The sequence below is a fragment of the Tachypleus tridentatus genome, chromosome 10 (assembly GCF_004210375.1).
Source record: "Tachypleus tridentatus isolate NWPU-2018 chromosome 10, ASM421037v1, whole genome shotgun sequence".
Classification (NCBI taxonomy): domain Eukaryota; kingdom Metazoa; phylum Arthropoda; class Merostomata; order Xiphosura; family Limulidae; genus Tachypleus; species Tachypleus tridentatus.
In genome coordinates, this window is record NC_134834.1 from 43,420,330 (window position 1) to 43,443,628 (window position 23,299).

At 33.7% G+C, this 23,299-nt stretch overlaps 1 protein-coding gene across 5 annotated transcripts in view; it reads left to right on the forward strand.

Annotated features, from left to right (window-relative positions):
• The window catches only part of LOC143229155 (sialin-like), a 37,621-nt gene extending 16,910 nt beyond the window's left edge, over nucleotides 1–20,711 (forward strand). For all 5 annotated transcript variants that reach the window (XM_076461053.1, XM_076461051.1, XM_076461052.1 and 2 more), the window contains exons 3-10: nucleotides 2,828–3,061; nucleotides 3,383–3,557; nucleotides 5,274–5,407; nucleotides 6,790–6,939; nucleotides 17,462–17,594; nucleotides 17,975–18,130; nucleotides 19,106–19,191; nucleotides 20,146–20,711. In XM_076461053.1, the coding sequence (XP_076317168.1) occupies nucleotides 2,828–3,061; nucleotides 3,383–3,557; nucleotides 5,274–5,407; nucleotides 6,790–6,939; nucleotides 17,462–17,594; nucleotides 17,975–18,130; nucleotides 19,106–19,191; nucleotides 20,146–20,331 (1,254 nt within the window). In that variant the 3' untranslated portion in view covers nucleotides 20,332–20,711. The remainder of the gene's footprint in view (nucleotides 1–2,827; nucleotides 3,062–3,382; nucleotides 3,558–5,273; nucleotides 5,408–6,789; nucleotides 6,940–17,461; nucleotides 17,595–17,974; nucleotides 18,131–19,105; nucleotides 19,192–20,145) is intronic.
• Nucleotides 20,712–23,299: the final 2,588 nt, after the last annotated feature.

The window sequence follows — 23,299 nt, forward strand, 5'->3', positions numbered from 1 at the left end:
TTATTTTGCCAAGTTGTATTTTTATTACCTTAAACATTGTTTTGATACTGGATGTCACACTATATGATTATATTTTTTCCCCGGTTGGACAGTGATAAGACTACATCGTTCGCTCTCTCTCTCTCTCTGTAGTTATTTGGGTATATAAGTTTTGTATACCCGGAAGGGTCAGGTTCACTAGGCCTCTTCCTCCTTCCTTTTCATTGTTAGGGTGGACTGCTTGGTATATTTATAATTAGTATTTGAGGGTCAGAGTGATGAGCATTACTCAGGCCCTATTCAAAGCAATGTCCATATATATTGTACTATCAGATTATCTAAGTCTAGATCATAAGTGGCCTGTTTTATTTTAGCACTTATTATTATTATTTTATTTTTTATTATACTTATTATTATTTTAAATAATGCTTTATATATATATTTTTAACTAGTTTTAACTTAATGATTTAATGTATAGATTAATCGAGGAGGACTCTCTTCACCATATATGCAATACCTGTTTAGTTCGCATAACAACTAATTTTTTCTCCAATTTTTATCGAAATATTTTAATGTACTATGTAGAAGTCTGTCTGGTATCGTTTGTGTATTAGAGTATTTATGCATAAAATTTGAGGAAGTGGTTTTGGGTACTCTATATGCTATTGTAATTAATGTATTTTGTAATGTTTGCAGTTGTTTTTTTTACTTACGTTAATCTATGCAGGAGCTGTATGGTCTATTGCAGGTCTTATACATGTTTTGTATATTTTAAGGATGTTTTCCGGTTTTGTTCCATGATTTTTCAGTTAAGCTCCAAGCATAGTTTATTCGTCGCCAAATTTTAGTTTTTATGTTATTTACATGTTTTGTCTAGGTAAGTTTTGAATCGAAAGTTAATCCTAAAAATGTTGCAGATGTAGCAGTTTGGAGAAGTTCATGTAGATCTGCGGTTGTACTTTTTGATATTTTGTTGATTTTGAAAATATCATTAATTGTGTTTTAGCTATGTTGATTTTAATTCTGTATTTTTAGCAGTATTCACTTATTCTGTTAAGTTGTGGTTGTATGTTAGTGGCTGCTATTTCTGGCGTTGGGGCACTTTTCCAAATTGCTACATCATCAGCGAACTGTGACGAGTATCCATGATATGGGTCTTTAAGTGGCATATTATTCACATACATGATGAAGAGAATAGGACTAACCACCCCTCTTTGAGGGACGCCAGCTTCTGGAGTGAAGAACCCAGAGCAAGTTCCCTCTACGTTTATTCTACATTTTCTATTTTCCAAAAAGTTAGATAGCCAGCGAATAACTCCACGTGGTAGTCCCATTTCATACATACGAACCCGAAGACCATTGTGCTATACAGTGTCGAATGCTTCCTCAACATCGAGGAAACAAGCGACAGTGCATTCTTTTTTTATTAAATCTATTTATTATTGTTTCAGTTAACCTAATTAAATGATCTGTCGTTTGTCTAAATTTTCTAAATCCGTTTTGTTCTTCTGGTAATTTTGAAGTAATCTCCAAAAATGTGGAAAGTCTATTGCTTATTATTCGTTCAAGACTTTTACCTACACAGCTGGTCAGGCTGATTGGTCGATAACTATTTCGCCTATTGGCTGGTTTACCTTCTTTGTGGAACATTAATATATTGGCTTGCTTCCAAGAAACTGGGTTGTATCCAGAATATAGAGATAAAGATAGCTAATAGGTGGTCAAATAATTTTGGAGTGCCTTTTTTGAGGAGAATTGTTTGTGTGCCATCATTTCCTGGTGCTTTGTTTTTTGAATTTTTGATTGCTTGTTTGAGTTCAGTTAGTGTGATTTTTTGGTGAGCAGTAGAGTATTATAGTCATATGTGTTATTAGTGTTACTGTTAAGAATATTGATTGGAAAATGTGGTTTGTATAATTACATGATTGTTTACTTTCTTGTAGTAATAGTTGTTCATGTATAGGTCATTATGTGTTTTGTAGTTGATGTCTGAAGGCTTCTGCTTTTTCTTTGTTGATTTGCGCTAAAGTGTTGTTATGTATCAGTGTTGGGTATTTTCTTGTAGTGGGTTCATAAGACCACCGTAACGCTAAGATTCAAGGCTTGATTTCCCCGCGGTGGATTAAGCAAAGAGCCCAATTTGGCTTTGCTTTAAATCAACCAATTAAACGTGGTTATCCACAACACGAGCACGTCATGCTCTTTCGCATTGTTGCTCATAGAAAGCTGATTAAAATGTTTCTTTGTGAATGTCTTACAAGCGAAGTATCAGAAGTGAATAATCTATATTTCCGAAGACAAGTAGTATATTATTTTTATATTTTTAGAAGTAGACGCATTTTAGGACGTCCAAACTAATCTAATGATTTCTCCTTTATTTATTTCAACTAGTAGGTATTTCGATTTTCTTTACTACTGTTTTCTTTATAGAATAGTTTAAGTGAAATAAAATAACCACACTAAAATCTTATAAAGATTAAGCAGACACAAAGAGGAATAGTTAATCTAAGATACTTGAATTGCAGTTGCTTAAAATTGTTCAATGGAATAAACACAGAAATTTTCTTATAAAAGTATTGCGTGACTCATCTAAGTTTCAAACATGATGTTATTGACTAGTGAAATTCTAATGGAATGTCATTGTACAGTCTATGACTGTAGAATTTGTTTTATGTATTATACAAATGCGTTCGATGGAATAGCAAAGCATATAAGGATAAATTTGCAAAACAAAACAAAAAGCAACAAACAAGCAAGTGAATACAGAAAAAAGGTTAGTCTAGCTTAAAATGACTCTTGCTACGATCATTTATTGTTGTTTTCTAATAACATTTTGCATCTAACAAAGAGCGGAAGTTTTTTGTGGGACGAAAAAGAACAAGGAATCATACTGGGAGCAGAATACTACGGGTTTATTACGACACAGTTGTTAGGTGGAAGACTGGCGGAGATCATTGGGGCGAAATGGGTAATAGGCATGGGTATGTTTGGAGCCTCTTTGTTAACTCTTCTGGAACCATATGCAGCTCAGTTGGGAATCGGCCCTCTAGTGGCGGCTCGGGTTGCAGAAGGAATTGGAAAGGTAAAGTCTAGAATACAAAAAAGCTATTTATTAAGTTTCGTATACAGTTCTAAGATGTACAAGTAAAAAATAAACTCATACTCCTTTAAATTTTTTAGTTTGTTAGTTTAAGTTTTAAAGGGCAATTGAAAATGTTACCATGTGCATTGTTCGGAATTTTCTTTTTGTTTTTAGTTGGAGAAACGACAGAATTTTCTAAATTACTAATTCAAGTTCAAGTATTTTGTTTTAGTTCTTGAAGTAAGTTTTACTTAAAAACAGAAACTTACATTATTACGCTAATATCTGTTTTGTTGAAAACAAATTTGTGACATTGGATAGGGAGTTTTAGTTCCAGCCAAGTTTGCTCTCCTGGCTAGTTGGGTTCCTGTGCATGAACGTTCGGTGTTAGTGGCTATCACTGGACAAGGAGCTATGTTTGGCTTGTTAGTCGCTATGCCTCTTACTGGTATCATCTGTAAGAACCTAGGATGGGAATATGCTTTTTATTTTTATGGTAGGTCACATTTAGAAAAATCTTAAGTTGTTTTATTTCATATGAGCTTCACGAAAGTAATAAAATCACGATTAATTGTGATATAAGGTCTAAATAGCCTCAACTGAGTCAGTTCTTCATTAGTTTACATGTATGATTAAAATGTAAATCAGCTTCAACAAAGTACAAGAATAATTAGTGTTCTGGTAAATAATGGTAAGTTTCGAATATGTGTTGGTGAATAAAATCTGTCAACCTTAAATCGAACTTATATTATGTTAAGTTATATTATAATATATTACATTATGTTATAATATCATACTTTTAACCATTCTGTATTACTGAAGTGTTTTTTTTTTTCTCTTTTCTTCACACAACTGATACAACGAAACGTTGAGAATGTATAAAAGTAATTTTCGGAGATAAGTTGTATTGTTATAAAGTAATTTTACAACACCTGATATTATCCACTAAACATTGCAAACGTATAAAATATTTTTATAGTTTGTTTTTTACTCATATTTTACACGTATATCCAAATGAAGGTGGTTAGGGCACTCGACTAGTAATTGGTGAGTCGCAGATTCAAATCCTCGTCACACCAAACATGCTCGCCCCTTTGTACCGTGGGGGCGTTATAATATGACGGTCAATCCCACTATTCATTGGTAAAAGAATAGCCCAAGAGTTTGCAGTGTGTAGTAATGACTAGCTGCCTTCCCTTTAGATTTACACTGCTAAATTACGGACGGCTATCGCAGATAGCCCTGGAGTAGCTTCACGCGAAATTCAAAAAACAAACAAACAAACCAATTAAATTTAACATATAAGTTCCAAAAGTTCATTATGAGCAATCATGGCTTTTTATTTTACTTTGAAAAAACCTGCTTTGTTTCTTAACTTGTCCTTTTATCATTTTATCATGTCGTGCATTTTAATCAAAATATGTATAGTTCTCTTTCACATAAACAATGCTGCAATTGCCTTAGTGTGACAATCTAGTTACAGATGGCATGTACTAAGTTTTTACCAACCATCTAAATATCGTTTTAATGACCAAATATTAAAAAAACTGCAGTCGAAAAATACATTCTATTCTCTTTTGTTCAAATCTTATCATAAAAATACTCCAGGTAAAATCAGTTAATGCAATGTAATAATGGCTTCTCAGTTAACTTCATTCAGTAATATATCACGTCTGGCAAGTAGTGATTGGCAAGCTCAGACAATTAATCGAATGATCAGTGGTTCGAGGCCTGTTGTGGCAAAATTTCACCCAGCATTTCGGGGCCGTGGGTGCATTATAACAGTTAAGTTCAAATCTTACAATTCAAAGGCACCTTAATACTCTAAGCGTTGGCGATGGGTGCCATTGCCTAGTTGCCTTGTAGAAAAATTGTGAAACAAAGTCTTATTCTGCAACAACTAGTGTGGATTTACATTCTTTAATACAGACTAATATTGTATTAAATATTCAGATCCTTAAGGTCTTCATATCTTTTGTTGTTATTGTAATAGGTATTTCTTTCTTATTATTATTTTGTGTGTGTAAGCAATATTTGCATTATATGGGTTTTATTACAATCTATCGTTATAATTATATATATATATTTATATATATATATGGAAAAGCAAATACATTATTGAAAAAGTTACACTTTGTGGTTTTGGGTAAAAATAAAAAATATTATTTATTTTTTATTAATATTTTTTCTCATAGTTTCATTTTCGTTCTAGGGAGCTTTGGATGCATTTGGTTCGTTTGTTGGATCTGGTATGTTCACAACAGCCCTGAGAAACATTCATATATCAGCCAGAAGGAACTAAATTATATCTTAGAACATCGTCTGTCAGGGAAAAGAGAGAGTCAGGTAATGAACAATAAAGCTTGTTAAAATAATTTAAACTTACGTTCCACTCAGGAATCGTAGTAAGGAATATCTCTTCTCCACACTGGCGAATTTTTAACATCTTAAAACATTTCAGCATTTTGATTTTTAAAACTGCTAACAAATGTAAAGACTTCAAAGGGTTAAAAATAATAGCAGATTCTTCTTTTGGCAAGATATTTTCATTGTTAGTAGATCAACAAATAGTAGGTAGGTACCTAAGAATCAGAAAATTTCTTATCCTACTCCTACTTGAAAAGAGGTAATAAAAGTTGCTCAGTCTTACATCCGTAGTGGAAAAAAGCTCAGAAAGTCTGACTAACTCATCCAGAGAAGTATTACATTACAAATAAAAACCAGGACGGATTTATCCAATGAAATTCTTGCCTTTCTAATTTACTAAATTATTGCGAGAAACCTATTTATTACAGTACTTAATCCTTTGTCTTTTACTATTTACAACAATGATTTTGGCAGGAGCAATACTGGTAAATTCATTGATTACATTAAACTATTCGGTATTTCTAATTATAAAGATAATTTGAGGTTTTACCAAATGACTTGAGTCTTTTAATAATCTTAGTAAGATAACACATTTGAGTCACCATAACTTATACCACAAGTTTAATACAGATGGTACCTACTAAATAACGTATATTAAAAGACGTATCAGTGCACAGTGGTAGAAAGTCGCTCAAGACATCCATCTGTGTTGCAACTAGTAAAGCTAGTAGAATTTTATGGGAAATCTGTAAGTGATTATGTATCTCAGAATGGCTGGTATGGGTATTAACACTTTTACTAATAAAGCAGAGAACAACGTTTCAACCTTCTTAGGTCATCTAAGATAGACATTATAGGTAGTGGTATTTCTAAAGGCAGCATAGAACCTGAAATATTGTTCTTACATCATACAATTAACCTTTCTAGACATCTATTTCATTACTAAATAATGCCTTAACGTTGATTATTTTTAAATAAGAAACAGTTTTGAACGTCAAACAATTAATGATACATTACTAAACAAAACAAAATGCAAACTTTATTTACTAAGTCTGAAATTTTTAGATGTAGCTCATTGATATTAAAATGACAAATAATTTTAAAAAACTAGATACATATTTCGGATTTTCTACATGTCTAACTTCATAAGTTATTGTCATTGTGTTATAAATATAAATCATACTATGCTTCAAAGATTAGAATCAAGGCTTAGTTATTTCGAAATTCTTATAACATTAGAAAATAATTTATGATCTGCTTATTACATACAGTCTTACTTTATTTAACTTTTTCTTATAATGAATTTGAATTTCAGTTAAATAATTGTATAAATATATTTTGTATTATTTACAATTTTTCAGAAGCGTTATCTACCGTGGAATAAACTCATCACTTCTCGTGCAGTGTGGGTCCTTACCTTGACCAAATTTTTTTCAGCTTTCGGATTTTACACACTTTTAACTGAAATTCCTTCCTATTTCAAAACAGTACTTCACTTTGAAATACAAAATGTAGGTACCAATGATAAAGGTTGTATTTAATTTAATTTTGTACTAGGGTTTGATTTAAAATTACTCAGTGGCCTTCATTATGTTGAAATAACTTTAGTGGTGTTGCGTAAATCGTTGTTTAAAAATAGCGTCTATAGGATAATTAAAATGGGCACTATGACCGTCAGACATTTTGCTTTACCAATCATTTAAAATGATCAGTATAGTTGGTTTAGTTTCAGTGTAATAGGATTCAGCATAACAGTTGATTTAAACAGGAATGTTTCTTGATTCAAACTCAAATATATCTTGTGGTTGAGTATATGTATCCCATTTATTTACTTTATTTATCTACTTGTATTATATTATTAATCACTAATACCTTGAAGTGGCGTAAATAAATTAATATATATATGTGTTAGTCGCATTGTTGGATTAAAATGGGTTTAGTTTTAATATGAAAGTAATACGTTTTTCCGAGAAATTGAGTCATATTTTCATTTTAATTTTTACGAATGATAATTTATTTTCTTTGACATATCCTAACCTTGTTATTATTTGCTTGATTGAGTTTTCTTGCAAGTATGAACAATACTTTTGCCACTCATTGTCGAACATTCTCGCCTTTTCAGCCGGGGAAGTGTTATAATGGGAAAATCACTCACATTATTCTTTGGTAAGATAGTAGCTCAACAGTTGTAGCTGGGTGGTGTTGACTGCCTCTCTTCCCTTTACTGTACCACTGCTAAAGTAGGGACGACTGGTGGAAAGAGCCATCGAGTAGCTTTTCGTGAAGTTTAAATCAAACCACTCATGTCCGAACACAGTGTATGTAAGATATTTTTTGCAAGCTGTCAGAGCACGATTATAATTCATTATAGTTGTCATAAATTTTCTGAACATTACTGTGTTTGTTGGGGCTTATATTGGGCGAATGCGTCGTCAGTAATGGATATGGTGAGCATAGTGTGGTTGAAATACTAGTATTAAACACTTTTCATTCTTGAATATTCCCGAATAACTAGATGAGAAATGTACTGTTCAAAGTATGAAAAGCTTAATACCATTGTCTTTGGACAGATACAGTTAATAATAATCATACATCTCTAGCTTGAAAATGGCGTTCACATCATAAGAATTGCAGTTATAAAAAAATGGCCTATATATAAATAGCGTCCCGACCACTACAGCGTCTGTTGTGTCCGAGCCGGCCTAGCGGTAAAACTATATATATATATATATAGCGTAATAATAAAGTCTTATAACAAGTAAAAATTGATAATAACTCGATACTGTTTTATAATACATTAATAGGTAAGTTAAAGTAGAAATTAATCTTTAAAATCGAGAGATGGTCGTTCATAAATAGTTCCATAAGTGACATTTTGGTTGAAAAATATTAGCTCTAAATACACTCTTAAGGAGTCTTTGGCTACACCCTTATTTTCTTAAAACAGTTAGCACAAATCTTGGTTTCGGAAAGAGGTGAAAACAATAAATATTAAGGCTGTGTGGATAAATATTCCACCGGTGGTTCATCTATTTAATTTGTTTTTGAATGTTTAAAGTAAGTCTTGTTACATCAAATTCTATACAAAACGCTACAAGCTAGATGAGAAACATGATTATTCTTAATAGTTTAGATAAAGTTAATCCCGATTCCAGCACATGTTTCGCTAAACGTTTATATAAGCTGGTGATTATTTGGTTACATAGCCAGGTCAGTAGGATGTCTGAGCCGTGACATAGCCAGGTCAGTAGCTTGTAGCCTGTAGCCGTGACATCCTACTGAATGCTGTTCGAGCATTAAAACAGGTATAATCAATCCCGTTATTTATTTGAGAGTATCTATGTAGACGGTTGGTGTTGTTAACTGATTGTACTTCTTCTGGTATTTGTCTATAAATTATTTACAACTATGCCAGAATCCTTGAGTCATGTAATCCACGTGTCGTAAAATGTGCTGTTCATGTTTAGAATACCAAAATGTTTGATTAAAAAAAAAAGATAAAAAGTAGGTAGTTATAAGCCTACAACAATAATAATTGTAAGATCAAATATTAAGGGTGAAAATTAAATATTTGAACTGGTCAAGTGAAGAAACGAAAATGTTGAAGTGAAATGAGGTGGAATGGATGACAACTACTAAGTTCTTAAACCTCCGAAATCGTCATTCTGAAACAAGCAATTTTCGCCCATTTCATCTTAGTTTCGTCTGATCATGACTATTGTTTGTGACACATCTATAAAAGCACCATAGACAATAACAGTGGTGTTCAAACGATAAAACAAGACGAAGTTGACTCGGTTGAAGGTACAACTGAATTCAGTGCATTTAAAACAAATACAGAAAGTGTACAAAAACGCTTATGAAGCTTTACTAGAGACAGTCCTTGGTAATTCAAACATGCGACTGTACTCTCTAGAAATGAAAATAAGAGTTTATCTAAAACATACACACTCTATCTCCTAACATCTGACTCAGTCAGAAGCAATAGCATTAACCCTAATGTCGTCTTTCCAAATCTATATGTGGCAAGCGATAAGGCGTAAATTTAAACAGTACGCATTGTCCTGCAGTGACGAAACAGTAGGTTTTGAAATTTCGTCTTATTAGAACTTTAAGAAAACTATTAGTACATATATATCCATCACAAATATGTAAATTCCCCTAATTTGACACGGAAACCTAAAAACAATAAAAAACTACCTCATTTCCTCCTACTTTTATTTAAGGCCGAGCTCACTTTTCAATTAAAAACTTATTAGCTATTTCTATCCGAAAGTATGACTAAGGTGATTGGCACCAACATAAAGTTTACATTTCACCTAATAGCTATGAATGTTTAAACAATTTGTAGGACAATACGGATAGGAAAATTGTAATAACTATATTTTCTTTTCTCAGACAAGCAACACAGAAGCCACACAATTACATCACATTTATCAAATAGAATATAACCTCAGAAAATTAGAAAGTCAAGTAAGATATTATAGTTTACAGTAGGATCTCAGATATGTATATCACAGTAGAAATAGCAATTTATAAACAACATAAAATAATTAAAACCCTCAATTTGTATATAATTAGGAATATATTATGCAATATAGAAGTGCAGAAAAATAAGAACAAAACTATAATTAATTCAAAATTAATACATTTTATCAAAATCACAATGTTTTATATAACCTAAAGATAAGTCACTTAATATAAACATTAAAGTTAATGTTTTATAATGGCTACGTTAAGCACCAAGCAAACTAACACTAATCTTACAACATTGAAGGGTCCGGCATTTACAGGTGGTTAGAGAGCTCGACTCGCAATCTGAAGGTTGTGGTTTCGAATCTCATCCCCACCAAACATTATCGCATTTTCAATAGTGGGGATGTTAGAATGTGTTGGTTAATCCCAATATTCGTTGGTAAAAGAGTGGTCCTAGAGTTAGCTGTGGATGGTGATGCCTTCCTCCCTCTAGTCTTACATGCTACATCTCAGTACACAGCGGATTTACAACGCTAGAAGACAGGTTTTGATATCCATGGTGGGAAGAGTCCTCTGTGGAGTTTTGTCCTTAACTTCAAACAAACTTTCACTGCTATATTAGGGACAACTAGAACAGATAGCCATATATATCCATTCAAATTCAAAACAAACCAAACCAATCATAATATTAAAAACCAAATTGGTAAGTACTAAACAAAATAAAGGGTGAATACACATAAAAACGTAGTTTATTTGTGATAAAGCTAAGCTACGTAACAGACTATCTAAGTGTTCTACACCACCTGAAACAGAAACCCTGGATTTTAACATTGTAAGTCTGCAAAACTACAGCTGACCAACATAGATGCAAGACAGAGTTGATAACAAAAAGATAAAACCTGACGAAAAACATAATAAACAACTATTAGACAATTCCGTATAGTTCCACTTTTTTAACTTTTTGAGTTCTAGACTTTATATTATATACATAAATATGTTTTAGCCTATATATAGGAGGGCTGTTAAAAATACGCGGACTGTTTGAATTGCGCGGCTCCAGTTGGTTCCAGGGGAATCCGCTTGGTGTCGCTAGGTTCGCACAGATCAGCTGTTTACGACGCCATTTCCCGATTGCAGATATCTTCATTTGTGTATTAGCTACGCGATTTTAAGTGAAGTGCGATTTTTCGTTTAGTGGACTTCAGAATGAATGACCTGAAGGAGCAACGACTTGCTGTGAAATTTTGTGTTAAACTTGGAAAATCTGAAACTGAAACTTTTGCTATGCTTAACACGGCTTACGGTGATGTTGCTATGAAGCGTACGGCATGTTTCAAGTAACATGAACGTTTTAAGGATGGTCGACAGTCCATTGAAAATGATGAGCGTCCTGGACGTCCTTCCACGTCAACTGACGACCCACACGTCGACAAAACCAACACCCTGGTACGGGCAAATCGACGTCTGACTGTCAGGGAGCTTGCTGAAGAGTGTGGCATATTAGTTGGATCTTGTTACGAGATTTTGACCGAAAAATTGAAGATGCACCGCGTTGCTGCGAAATTCAGCCCTCAGAACTCGTGAGTTTTTGGCCAAACACTCGATCACTGTTCTTCCCCAACCCCCCTACTCACCTGACCTTGCTCCTTGCGATTTTTTCTTGTTCCCCAAACTCAAAAGATCCTTGAAAGGAAGAAGATTTGAGACGATTCCCGAGATATAAGGCAAATGCGACGAAGGAGCTGGAGGACATTACAAAAGAAGCGTACCAGGACTGTTTCAACAAGTGGAAACACCGTTGGGATAAGTGTATGCGTTGGGGAGGTGAGTACTTTGAAGGGGTCCCAGACCTGTAACTTCTAAATAAAGTACATTATGTTTTATGACGTCAGTCCGCGTATTTTTTGAACAGACCTCGTACTTATATAAAATAATAACACATATTTCTGTTTATACTTTTATTTATAGATCAATTACAACATTCTTCCGTTTCCCATATGGCGTCTTCGCCAATAAACCTGACTTTTTCTCTTCTTTTGAATTTGATTGGAAGATTGTGTACAGTTAAATAGTAGAGTTCATCCTCTTTCCTGAAATATGTAATAACAGTGAACCGATTGAACCAGTCATGTATATCTCATTCTTTCTACCACTATCTTTATACGGTCCAGGTATATACTTTTCTGACAGTGAGGGTATTCTTATCTCAATAAGTAATATCTTTACAGCATTAGTGATATTAAAGATCATTTCAGTGGTCTACTTACTAATACTCAAAATATTAGGATACAGCTTTCTTGCCACATATGCTGTTGATAAACCAAGATGCTGTTTTACTGTTACCTTTGTTGATGTCACATTTGCTTATGGCGGGCCAAGATTGTATTAATAATTAAATGCTACTTTTTGTTTTTACCCTTATTTTAATACTTACATATTATGCTCAATAAGGAAAGGGTGTAAATCCGAGGAAGACACTTCCACAGTATTTACTTTTTCTACTTTTCCTATATTATAGGCCTAGTAAAATGATATAAAATATTTACTAGGCCTATAATACTTTCGAATGGGCCTAACTTTATAGGTTATAGCTTAACACGTTAGTTATTATTAATAATCAATGTTATACCTTCTTATCAAACAGTGAAGAATTCGTTGATCTCAATGCGAAAGTGTGCAGAAAAGTAGGTTTCAAAGATAAATTTTTGCAACGTAAATATCACAGTCATTACTGAATAACGCTGATTGCAAATGGAAGCAGCATAGGTTCAGCTCCAATGGTTATATGTTTCTAAGAGTCTTCTTCAAAGACTCACACAACCTTGAACTTGATGACAAATATATGATGGTCTTATCCTGATATAGTTATATGTTCAGAAAAGTTTGTTACTAAAATGTGGTGAGTTTTTTTATTGCGTATGCGGCTTTTTAAAACTTTGAATACGGCCCCTATTTTCTCCTATGAATAAGGGATTGCCTAAATGCTGAGTTAGCTATATATATATGCGTGTGTGTGTGTGTTTTGTAAAAATGTGGAAATTTATCAGCGATTACTTGCCGTAGCTGCATTGGGTACACTACAACAACAACAATATCTGGAGTAAATAAAATAAGCATCTTCAACTTAGTAGAAAGCATATGCCATGTATTTGTTCATACACGTGATATAAGCTATGAAACTCTATCCCCATTGTTAGACTTAGTTGCTTGTCCGTTACAAGTTTATCCTAATCATATTCCAGCTAGTATTTTATAGATGTTTGCCTCTATTATATTGGTTATATGCCTCTGGTATGCAGTTATTGGAATATATCATTGTCAAGACAAAACTGCAGTTTGAGTAAACACAGCTTCATGCTTCTACAGAAAATATATTTGTGTAGCGTCTATCACTAAGTTCGCGTGTAGTAAGACTTGAGTCCGCATTCGTAAATTGTGCATTGGATGGAATTATTACCCACCTTTTGATTGTTCAACCACTCCGCTATTTCTGTGTTACATTTGGTCAATACTTTATGAATTTACCATAAAGCATTAGCGTCTATATTTTACAGACTTGTACTGAGGTAATAAGTAAATCCATCAAAAGCATATTTTCTAACCGTTATTTGGTTGTTTCTAGTAACATTCATTCTTTAAAAAATAGTATCAATACTAAGACTGAGTCGAGCTTGATCACTGACGTGTAACTTATCTTCAATAGAATGATTTATCTGGAAGTGCCTGAAGCAGCACAATGTTGGTCAAACTCTTGACATCTGTAGCACTAACAAGAAAATAATAATATTCTATACGTATAAACACTACATTGCCTTCAACTTACTCTGGGCTGAGTAAACTTTCACTCCTTCTGACAGAAATATATTAGGGTATTTTCCCAAGTTGAGACCCAATTTAAGCTTTATCCAACAAGTTTAAAATATTGATAATGCACTTCTTATGGCTTGCCTCAAGTTCTCCTGTACCTGTTAGATACTTAGGTGCATTGGAGCTTGAAGCCTCATCATATGGACTTAGTGAGCCACAGACAGTTGTTTAGTTCTTAATCCACCGAGTAGCTGTGGTTATAGCAGATACTTCAGTTAGTATTAAGCGTTGGGCGAGACATTGCAGTCACCATTGTTTGCTTCTTTACTTAATATTGTCACTTCATATCTATTTGGCATCTAAACAGCTAACGTGAAATGGTAAATACCAATGGCTTTCCACTATATTTCCAACAATAGATTGGTCTTAATTTACTGGTCAGATGAATAGCTCTGATATGTAAACTTTTGCCATCGCTACCTCTCTCAAGAATATTAGATTAACTCTGATGTATTGTTATGCTATGTCACACTCACTGAAAATACGGCTATATTAATTTGATGATACTGATAATCAGATTGACATGTTGTTTTATGTATATTTGAAATTACTTCTTAGCTTATCCAATATATTTACATTTATTACTTGGAAATAATTTCACACATCATATCAGTTATTTATATTCTATTTTAAAAACGAAAAAAATACTATAATCTATATTCAGGTTTTAAAATTGTTTGTTTGTTTGTTTTTTGAATTTCTCACAAAGCTACTCGAGGGCTACTCTTTTACCAACGAATAGTGAAATTGACCGTAACATTATAACGCGCCCACAGCTGGGAGGGCGAGCATGTTTGGTGTGAAGAGGATTCAAACTCACGACTCTTGGATCGCGAGCTGAGTGCTCTAACCACCTGGCCATGTACTGATATTTATAAGTTAATTTAGCAGAATAAAACATTTCCCTTCAATACCAACTGGAGAAATGTATTGTTTAAAAGTCTTGAAAACAGAGAATAAATAAATAAAACACTTACTAAAGCTTTCCTTAAAATCACATCGAATAAATATATTTATATATATGCGTATTTTTAATTAGTCTATGAAAAATATGAATAAAGTTAAAAGTTCTGGTAAAGCGCAAAAACTAACGAACAGGATATGAAAAATGTTAATTATTTTCTCAGGATTTGATACCCTTGACCTTGAAAGGTTAATACAGTCTGATTGAGAGAATGCATAGATTACGAGTCGCACACCTTAACACGCTTGGTCATGCCAGGCTCTGGTTTAAAAATAACTCCTTAATAAATACGTGGATAAGCTCTACGAAAAACTCATGAAATTAACACACATGGCCAAGTGTGTTAAGGCGTGCGACTCGTAATCTGAGGGTCGCGGGTTCGCATCCCCGTCTCGTTAAACATGCTCGCCCTCCCAGCCGTGGGGGCGTTATAATGTTACGGTCAATTTCACTATTCGTTGGTAAAAGAGTAGCCCAAGAATTGGCGGTGGGTGGTGATGACTAGCTGCCTTCCCTCTAGTCTTACACTGCTAAATAGGGACGGCTAGCACAGATAGTCCTTGAGTTGCTTTGTGCGAAATTCAAAAACAAAAAACAATATTATTGTATAAAGGTGATAATATTGTTATTGTATCAAGATAAGAATATAATTTTGTATATACTGCAAATAACCCTCAATTTAAAAATAAAACAGAAAAACGTTTATGATTTAAACTAATTCTATATAACAATTTTACTCAATCGTTATAGCATTGTTTATTATCTGAATTTGCTTACACGCAATTAACTCTGTTTTTTCTTTGATAAAATCATGTTGTTATACTTGTTATTAATTTATGGTACTGCTTTAAACATTCTTATCTCAGACAGAACATAATCTTACATTGATATAGCCATAAGGCTATAAATATTTGTTTGTTCGTTTTAGAGAAAAAGCCACATTGGGCTATCTGCTGTATCTGTGGCGGTGAACTGAACCCTGAACTACAGCATTGTAAGTCCTTAAAATTACCACTGTCCCGCAAGAAGTCTAATCCTAATGCATCGTACAGTCATCACCTGTCGTTACTGAATATCTGTATTTGGCTAAGAAAAAAATTGAGAATTATATCATCCGAAATATATTCAGATATTATTTAGAATATCATATTAATGGATTAGCCTATGAGAAAATTAAAGAAATGAACGTTTTCATCAGCTATTCAGTATTAAGAGATTTTATAATATTGTTAGTAATTAAAGGTATTACTTCTTTCTAGTTTTAAAGTAAATTTATTGAGGGAAGCGTAGGAGTTACTATTGGACAAGTTATACCTAGTTGTTCAAATTCAACAACTTAGGTAAAAGACGGCAGGACTATTAATGAAATTTAAAGTTTTTATTATCACTGAATTTGGTTCCGCTTTCAGTAAAATTCAATCCACTTGCTTCTATTTACACTTAGTTCGTGGAGCAGTTGTTAATTAATTCGTGATGACGGAGTTGTTAATTAACTCAGACGGAGGATTCAGAGGGATTTTTGTTCTGAGATCTTGTGCTACCAAAGAAGCTTCTCTCAGCTATGTGTGTGTTATTAGAGTGACAGTACATCTTGCTCTCTGGTTAACACCAGCCGACATAATCGGCGGGTGTTTTGAACGAGTTGTCGTTGAACGCAGCTCAAAATTATGGACGGCTAACTAGGACCTGGCCACTTTGCCCGTTATGTACATAAGATGTCGTTCCAGAAAAAAAAAAAAAAAAAAAAAGTAGTAATTTCTTATGACAGTCATTGCCATCTAACGGTTGTTATTAGTTCTTTGAGATGACAAAGACTCCTTGGTTGGTTGGTTGTTTTTAACGCATAGCTACACAATTGTCTATCTTTGCTCTGTCCACCTCTAAGAATTCAATTTACATGAAACCCACTTGGGGTCAAGACTCGTTGATTTCTTTCCAAATGCTATTTGGGGAAGTGAAGTGTTATCTTAATGTTTGGTTACAGAATAGAAAAGCATTAGTTTTACTCCATAAGTTTATTATCATAAATAAAGACGTCATTCTGTTCCCCTTCAAAACAGGTTTGTTGTTTTCCGTTTCTAAAAAATATAAATAACCTAGTATTCTTAAGTTAACTGTTCAAACTGTTCGAGATATTCTTTGGATTTTAAAACAAACGTACTTTCTAGTAAATATGTTCCATATCATTACTAGATTATATTTTTAACATATTAAGCAAAAACTTGATTTACGTCATCACCTGTCTTGCACAACGCTTGTGGGTAGTTTGTCACTTAGCTAACCTTTCTACTTCAGGTTATCGATGACGAAGATTGTATGTTGCATCCTACATATTTGAGCAGTTATTAAGATATTGTAATTAATGGAAAGGAAACTGTCACACATAGCATGATAATAGACTACTGCGATGTTTAAATATATCCATAAAACAGCAGCCGCGTAAACGTAACGATACAATATTAATACATACGTTTATAACGATATGCAAAAATGTTTTCTCACTGGGCAATAATTATGTTAAAATCATGAATGTTTTGCTCTTATATTTAGTTATTTTCCTGTTATAAAAGATTATTTTATACAGAGTTAAAGTTTCATAGTAAGATTAAATTTGTCCTGGGGAATTTGTTTTCATTATAAAAAAATCAAAACAACGGAACGTATTTTTGATCTCCTGTATTACATAATACTAAAGGTAATGTATGCTGTTTTTGCTTGTACTTAAGAATGGGTTATGGACAGCAACCTTATATGTGGCCCAGAGCATCACCATGATTACCAGTGCGATTTTAGCAGACTATATGAGATCGAGAGATTATCTGAGCATAACAAATATTCGTAAACTCTTTCAATCAATTGGTAAGTAAATCAATAAAACATCGACTTTCAACTTCATGTAGCTGTTTTATCTTTGACTTTTTAATTCCCAGTTTGAAAATTATGTAGCATTTTGCGCTGCTGTAACTACTACTAAATATTTACAAGATTACTTAACTAGTACCTTCCAAAAATGTTGATACTATATTATTATTTACATTCCTAAGTTCTAGAGTTTATGAAGTTTTAAGATTTTCTTCATTATGGAGTATGTTTTGACAGTACATTATTATGTAGTTTCCTATGTTCTTCAGAGTTTTAAAGTTTTTTCTTCATTATAGAGTATGTTATTTAGAATGAAATATTATCGAAGTCATAATTTATCCCCATGCTTTAACATAACACTGACATGTTTCTTTCAGCTCTTATCGGATCGGCAATGTGTTTTATTGCTATTGCTCACGTGGGATGCAATTATTACAGCGCCATCATCTTGCTGATAATTGAAACCAGTTTCTATGGATTTACTTCAGGCGGTGATGGTCCAATGGCAGCGGATATTACCCCAGATTTCGCCGGTATTAAGTTCTTAGTTACTCGAAATTGTGGGTATTTACATCTTAATAAAGAATTTTTATATCACGTTGGCTTCCAAGTCTATTTTGGCGATACTTATTATAAAAGAAATAAATACACAGACGGCATGTTGAACTCTTAAGAACTGTAGCTTTTCACAAGTAACATTATACAAACTAAATATTCGATCCTTTTTTTTTATTATTACAATTTTCCAAAGATCTAGGTCATATGAGTTAAACAAGTTACCAGTTTAAGTCTTTTATTCTTCTCTACATGGTTTATGGTTTATTTTTGAATTTCGCGCAAAGCTACACGAGGGCTATCTACGCCAGCCGTCCCTAATTTAGCAGTGTAAGTCTAGAGTGAAGGTAATCAGTCATCACCACCGACCGCCAACTCTTGGGCTACTCTTTTACAAACAAATAGTGGGATTGACCGTCACATTATAACGCCCCCACGGCTGAAAGGGCGAGCATGTTTGGCGCGACGGGGATTCGAACCCGTAACCTTCGGATTACGAGCCGAGTGCCTTAACCACCTGGCTACGCCGGGTCTTCTCTACATGACTAGGCAGAACTTGGTATTACCACATACGTTTGTTGCCTATTTCATGACTCTATGTTGGAGTGCTTATTTAACTTGTTAACGGATTAAGCAAAATTAATCTTATTATTTCACCGTTAATTGATCAACCACGTAGAATACAGTCATGTGACTCATTGCTTTGTATGAGAGTTATCTGATAAGAAGGTATATATATTGCTTTAAGGTCACCAAAGATTTCGTAAAACTGTCCACTGAATTTCAATTTGGTTGCAACATTTTAACTAGACACTCTTAGAAAGCCTCAGAATTGAAATCCACACTTTCTTTCTAAGCATAATATTGTGTATTTTGCACATGAATTTACTCATAAAATAGTGGAATATAAACAATTTTAGGAAGTCACAGCAATCTAATTTTTTTTGTTACAGGTACAGTTGTAGGATTTATGCACACCATCATTGACATTGCAGGTATATTGGCACCTTTAGCGGTAGGACTATTGACACAGCACAATGTAAGTATGGATTTCTTGTATATATATGTTTATACATCAGTTCTTAGGTTAAATTACAGCACAATGTAAGTATGGATTTCTTGTATATATATGTTTATACATCAGTTCTTAGGTTAAATTTACATGCAATTGTATCGGAGAATGAGTGTTAAAACTGTTTTTTTTTTCTACGACTTCGCGATGGTAAAAGAGCGAAGACATGCTATATATGTATATGTAAAATCAAAAATGAGGAATAAGAATATATTTGAGTTACGTAAAAGATGGTATAGGAAGGCGAATATCATACAAACGGTACCTTGTCTACTTAGCTCTATACATATAAGTTTTGGTGACTTTGATCAATAGTCCTCGTAACCAAGCCAAGTCAATTTTGCTGTAAACTCAATACAGTTCTGTCTATATAACACTAAGGAGAACTTCACAGTCTCTAACTACACTCATCACATCTAAACTGAAGATTCATTAACTACTCCAGTTCTCTATGGGAATGTCGGGTCTGTGGCTTTCCAGACACTCTACCAAGTAATCACGACCCAGCAAACGTATACCAAAGCATACAACATTCCTAAAAATATTATTGGTGATGGGAAGTCTAATAAATAGTTTTTTAAGTTCAAAAACAAACGTCAACTTTATATTCAAAAACAACAAGTGTATATGGATGAGGTTACCCCGCTAGGCACGTATGACTATAAATACTTAAAAATTATAATACTGCTAAAGGTATGCGACTCTTGATGACACGGATGCTGCCACTGCATGTTAATTTGCATGCGATTCAGACATATTTGTTGCACTGGCTTATCAGCTGTTGTTTTGGTTTTTAAAATATGAATGTTAGTATTTCATAAAGGTGGTTGTTTTCGGATTTAATTTTTCATTCTGATTAAAATCTGAAATTTTAATCATCTGGTAGATATAACACGTGATAATTGTAACAATACCAAACAGGCCAGTATGCAGCAATGGAAGAAAGTGTTCTACATAGTGGGAGGGATTAATATCGCTGGTGCCTTGCTGTTTGTGTTGTTTTCTACTGCAGAACCCGAACCTTGGGCTGTGGAATATAAAGAATACCAGGAGTTGAAGATCGTCCACATCAAGGAAGATGACAATATTGAAGAGGATTATATTTAACAACAGACATCTCGATCCTTGGAATTCCGAGTTTCAACAGAAACCCAGACTTCGCTATTTTGTGCATTATGTACTATATTTAGTACCATGTTCTTTTTCGACATTAACTACATGTCTTTTATGTTTAATTGTCGTCATTTAAGATTTCAAAAATTCTTCAATATTCTGGTAACTATTACAGTTAATTGTCGTTGGGAGATTTACTGTTACTTCAGGATACAGTTTAATAGGGAAAGTTTGTCATTTTGTTATGTTTTAGTTCCGTAACTCGTAAGTTGAGAGAGACAGTACATTAGAATTTTTAGTAATCATGCAGAGTTTGTGTTACAACCATTTTTTAAATATATTCTCAATAAGGTAAATAAACTTTTCTGGTGATATATATTTCGTTATTTTGGCTACTTCATCACTGTTTCTCTAGTCTTTGAAGTATCAGTCTCCCACTAAAAAATCGTAACCAACGTCTTTAACGTTTGAAAATCAAACATAAAATTGTCAGATTAGAGCATAAATTACGGATTAAATTAAAAAGCGTAATTAACTGCTACTTTAAACAGAATATAATGTCTTAATTACAGAAATAATATACTTACCAAGATTAAATGAAATAATAAACCAATGAATTTACAATAATAGAGTCTCCAAACAAATCCAGAATATAGTATTTCTTGATCACAAGAAACTCGCTATTAATAAAAATGTATCTCAGAACGGCTGGTATGGATATTAACACTTTTATTAATAGGGAGAGAACAACGTTTCGACCTTCTAGGTCATCTTCAGGTTAAGAGAGAGGTTGCAAGTGGCCGTTACCGAACATGTCTGGGCCTGGCATGGCCTAGCGCGTTAAGGCGTGCGCTTCGTAATCTGAGGTTCGCGGGTTCGCGCCCGTGTCGCGCCAAACATGCTCGCCCTCCTAGCCGTGGGGGCGTTATAATGTTACGATCAATCCCACTTTTCGTTGGTAAAAGAGTAGCCCAAGAGTTGGCGGTGGGTGGTGATGACTAGCTGCCTTCCCTCTAGTCTTACACTGCTAAATTAGGGACGGCTAGCACAGATAGCCCTCGAGTAGCTTTGTGCGAAATTCCAAAACAAACAACCGAACATGTCTTAGGGTCGAGAGTATAAACGGGTACAGGATTGTAGGGCGCGTTGCAATTGGATGTTAGGTTATTAATTAGTATAGATATAAAGGTGTTCCTTTATATACTGGTTTAATTTTGATTTTACTTGCTGTATAAGTGGGGATTTTTTATTTTGCGTTTGTTTATATTTCTTTCCCTACTTAGTTTCTGAGTGTTGTTTTTTCGTTATGTTGTCTTTATTTGATCTGCAGTGTTCAAAAACGTGTGAAGGTGTTTTTTGTATTCTTTGAATCTAGTTTATATTTTTCTGCTGGCTTCTCCAATATAGAAGTCGTGGAAGTTGTTGCATTGTATCTTATAGATTACGTTGTTGTGTTTGTCATTGTAGTTTTTACATACTATGGACTTTAGTTTTGTATCTGGTTTTTGAATAAATTTGGTGTTTACTGGAATGTTTTAAGTTTTTTTTTTTCCAAATGTTTGTTATTTTTCGCTTATGTCGGAAACACATGGTATGCAGCAGTATAAGGTTTTTTAGTTCGTTGTTGGTATATAATTGTTTCCACGGTTTTTTGAGAAAATTTGTTGATATTGATGACGTGTTTTTTTATTTTGTTGATTTCGTCGTTAATTTTATCGTTTGTCTGGGTTTACTTGGTTTCTTAACATGTTGAGTTTTTGTTTTGTTTCATGTGCTGAGTCCCAGGGAGTGTATAATCCAGTGTGGGTGATTTTTCTGTGGATTTCTGTTTTGAATTGTGTATCAGTTCTAATGATCTTGAGGTTAAGAAATGCTATTTGGTTACTTTATTTTCTTGTTCACAAATGAACTTAATGTTGAGATGTATTGAGTTAACGTGATTGAAAAAACTAAGTGTGCGTTCTGTGGATGCGATTCCAGCAATTGTATCATCAACATATCTGTACCAGTATAGTGGTGGGCGTAAGGCTGAATTGATCGCTTGAGATCCAATCTGTCTCATAAAAATATTCGCTAGAACTGGTGACACGTGATTCCCCATACTTAAGCCATTTATTTCTAGGTAGTTTTGGTTATTGAACATAAAGTTAGTTTTGGTGGTAGTGAATTCTATAAGGGTTGATAATTGGTTGCTGGGGATGTGTATCAATGGGTTGTGGTTTTGGATATAAAGTTCTAAAGCTATCTTGCAGACTTCAGTTGTTGGAACTTCTGTGAAGAGGGAGAATACATCAAGACTGGCCATTAAGGCTTTATGATTTAGTTGATTAAGAATACATTTAAAGTCAAAAGTGTCTTTGAAAAAGGAGCCATTGAATTGTGTATTGGCGTGTAACTATGAGTCTCTTAAGGTAGCCAAATGCCTCGTCATCTAATTAGTGACGCGCATGAATGGATTAACGAGATTCCCACTGTCCCTATCTACTATCTAGCGAAACCACAGCCAAGGGAACGGGCTTGGAGAAATCAACGGTTAATTACCGTCTTGAAATAATAAACAACAACATGTTTATTATTTAGTCGTGGAAGTCATTTATGTAACCATTTATATGGTTATATAAATATGTAACATCAGCTTTATGTAACGTAAACAATGTCCACGCTATATATTTACCGAGGCTGTAGTTAAATCATTCATACGTCGACATTACGGTCGTAGTGGGCAATCAGGTTTGGGGGTGCCCTCTAGTTGGGGTGTAATTGACTTGGTCTTTCGCAGATAAGAATAAACGTTTTCTGAGATTGTTTTTTCATTTGTAGTAGTATTTTGTTTAATTGTTTTTCACGTGTTTTTGTTGGATATGTGTTTAGTAGTTTAAATTTGTTTGTATCTGATAAGATGTTCACTTTTTTAATGTATTCATTTGTGCTCATTATAACTATAGCATTGCCTTTATCTGCT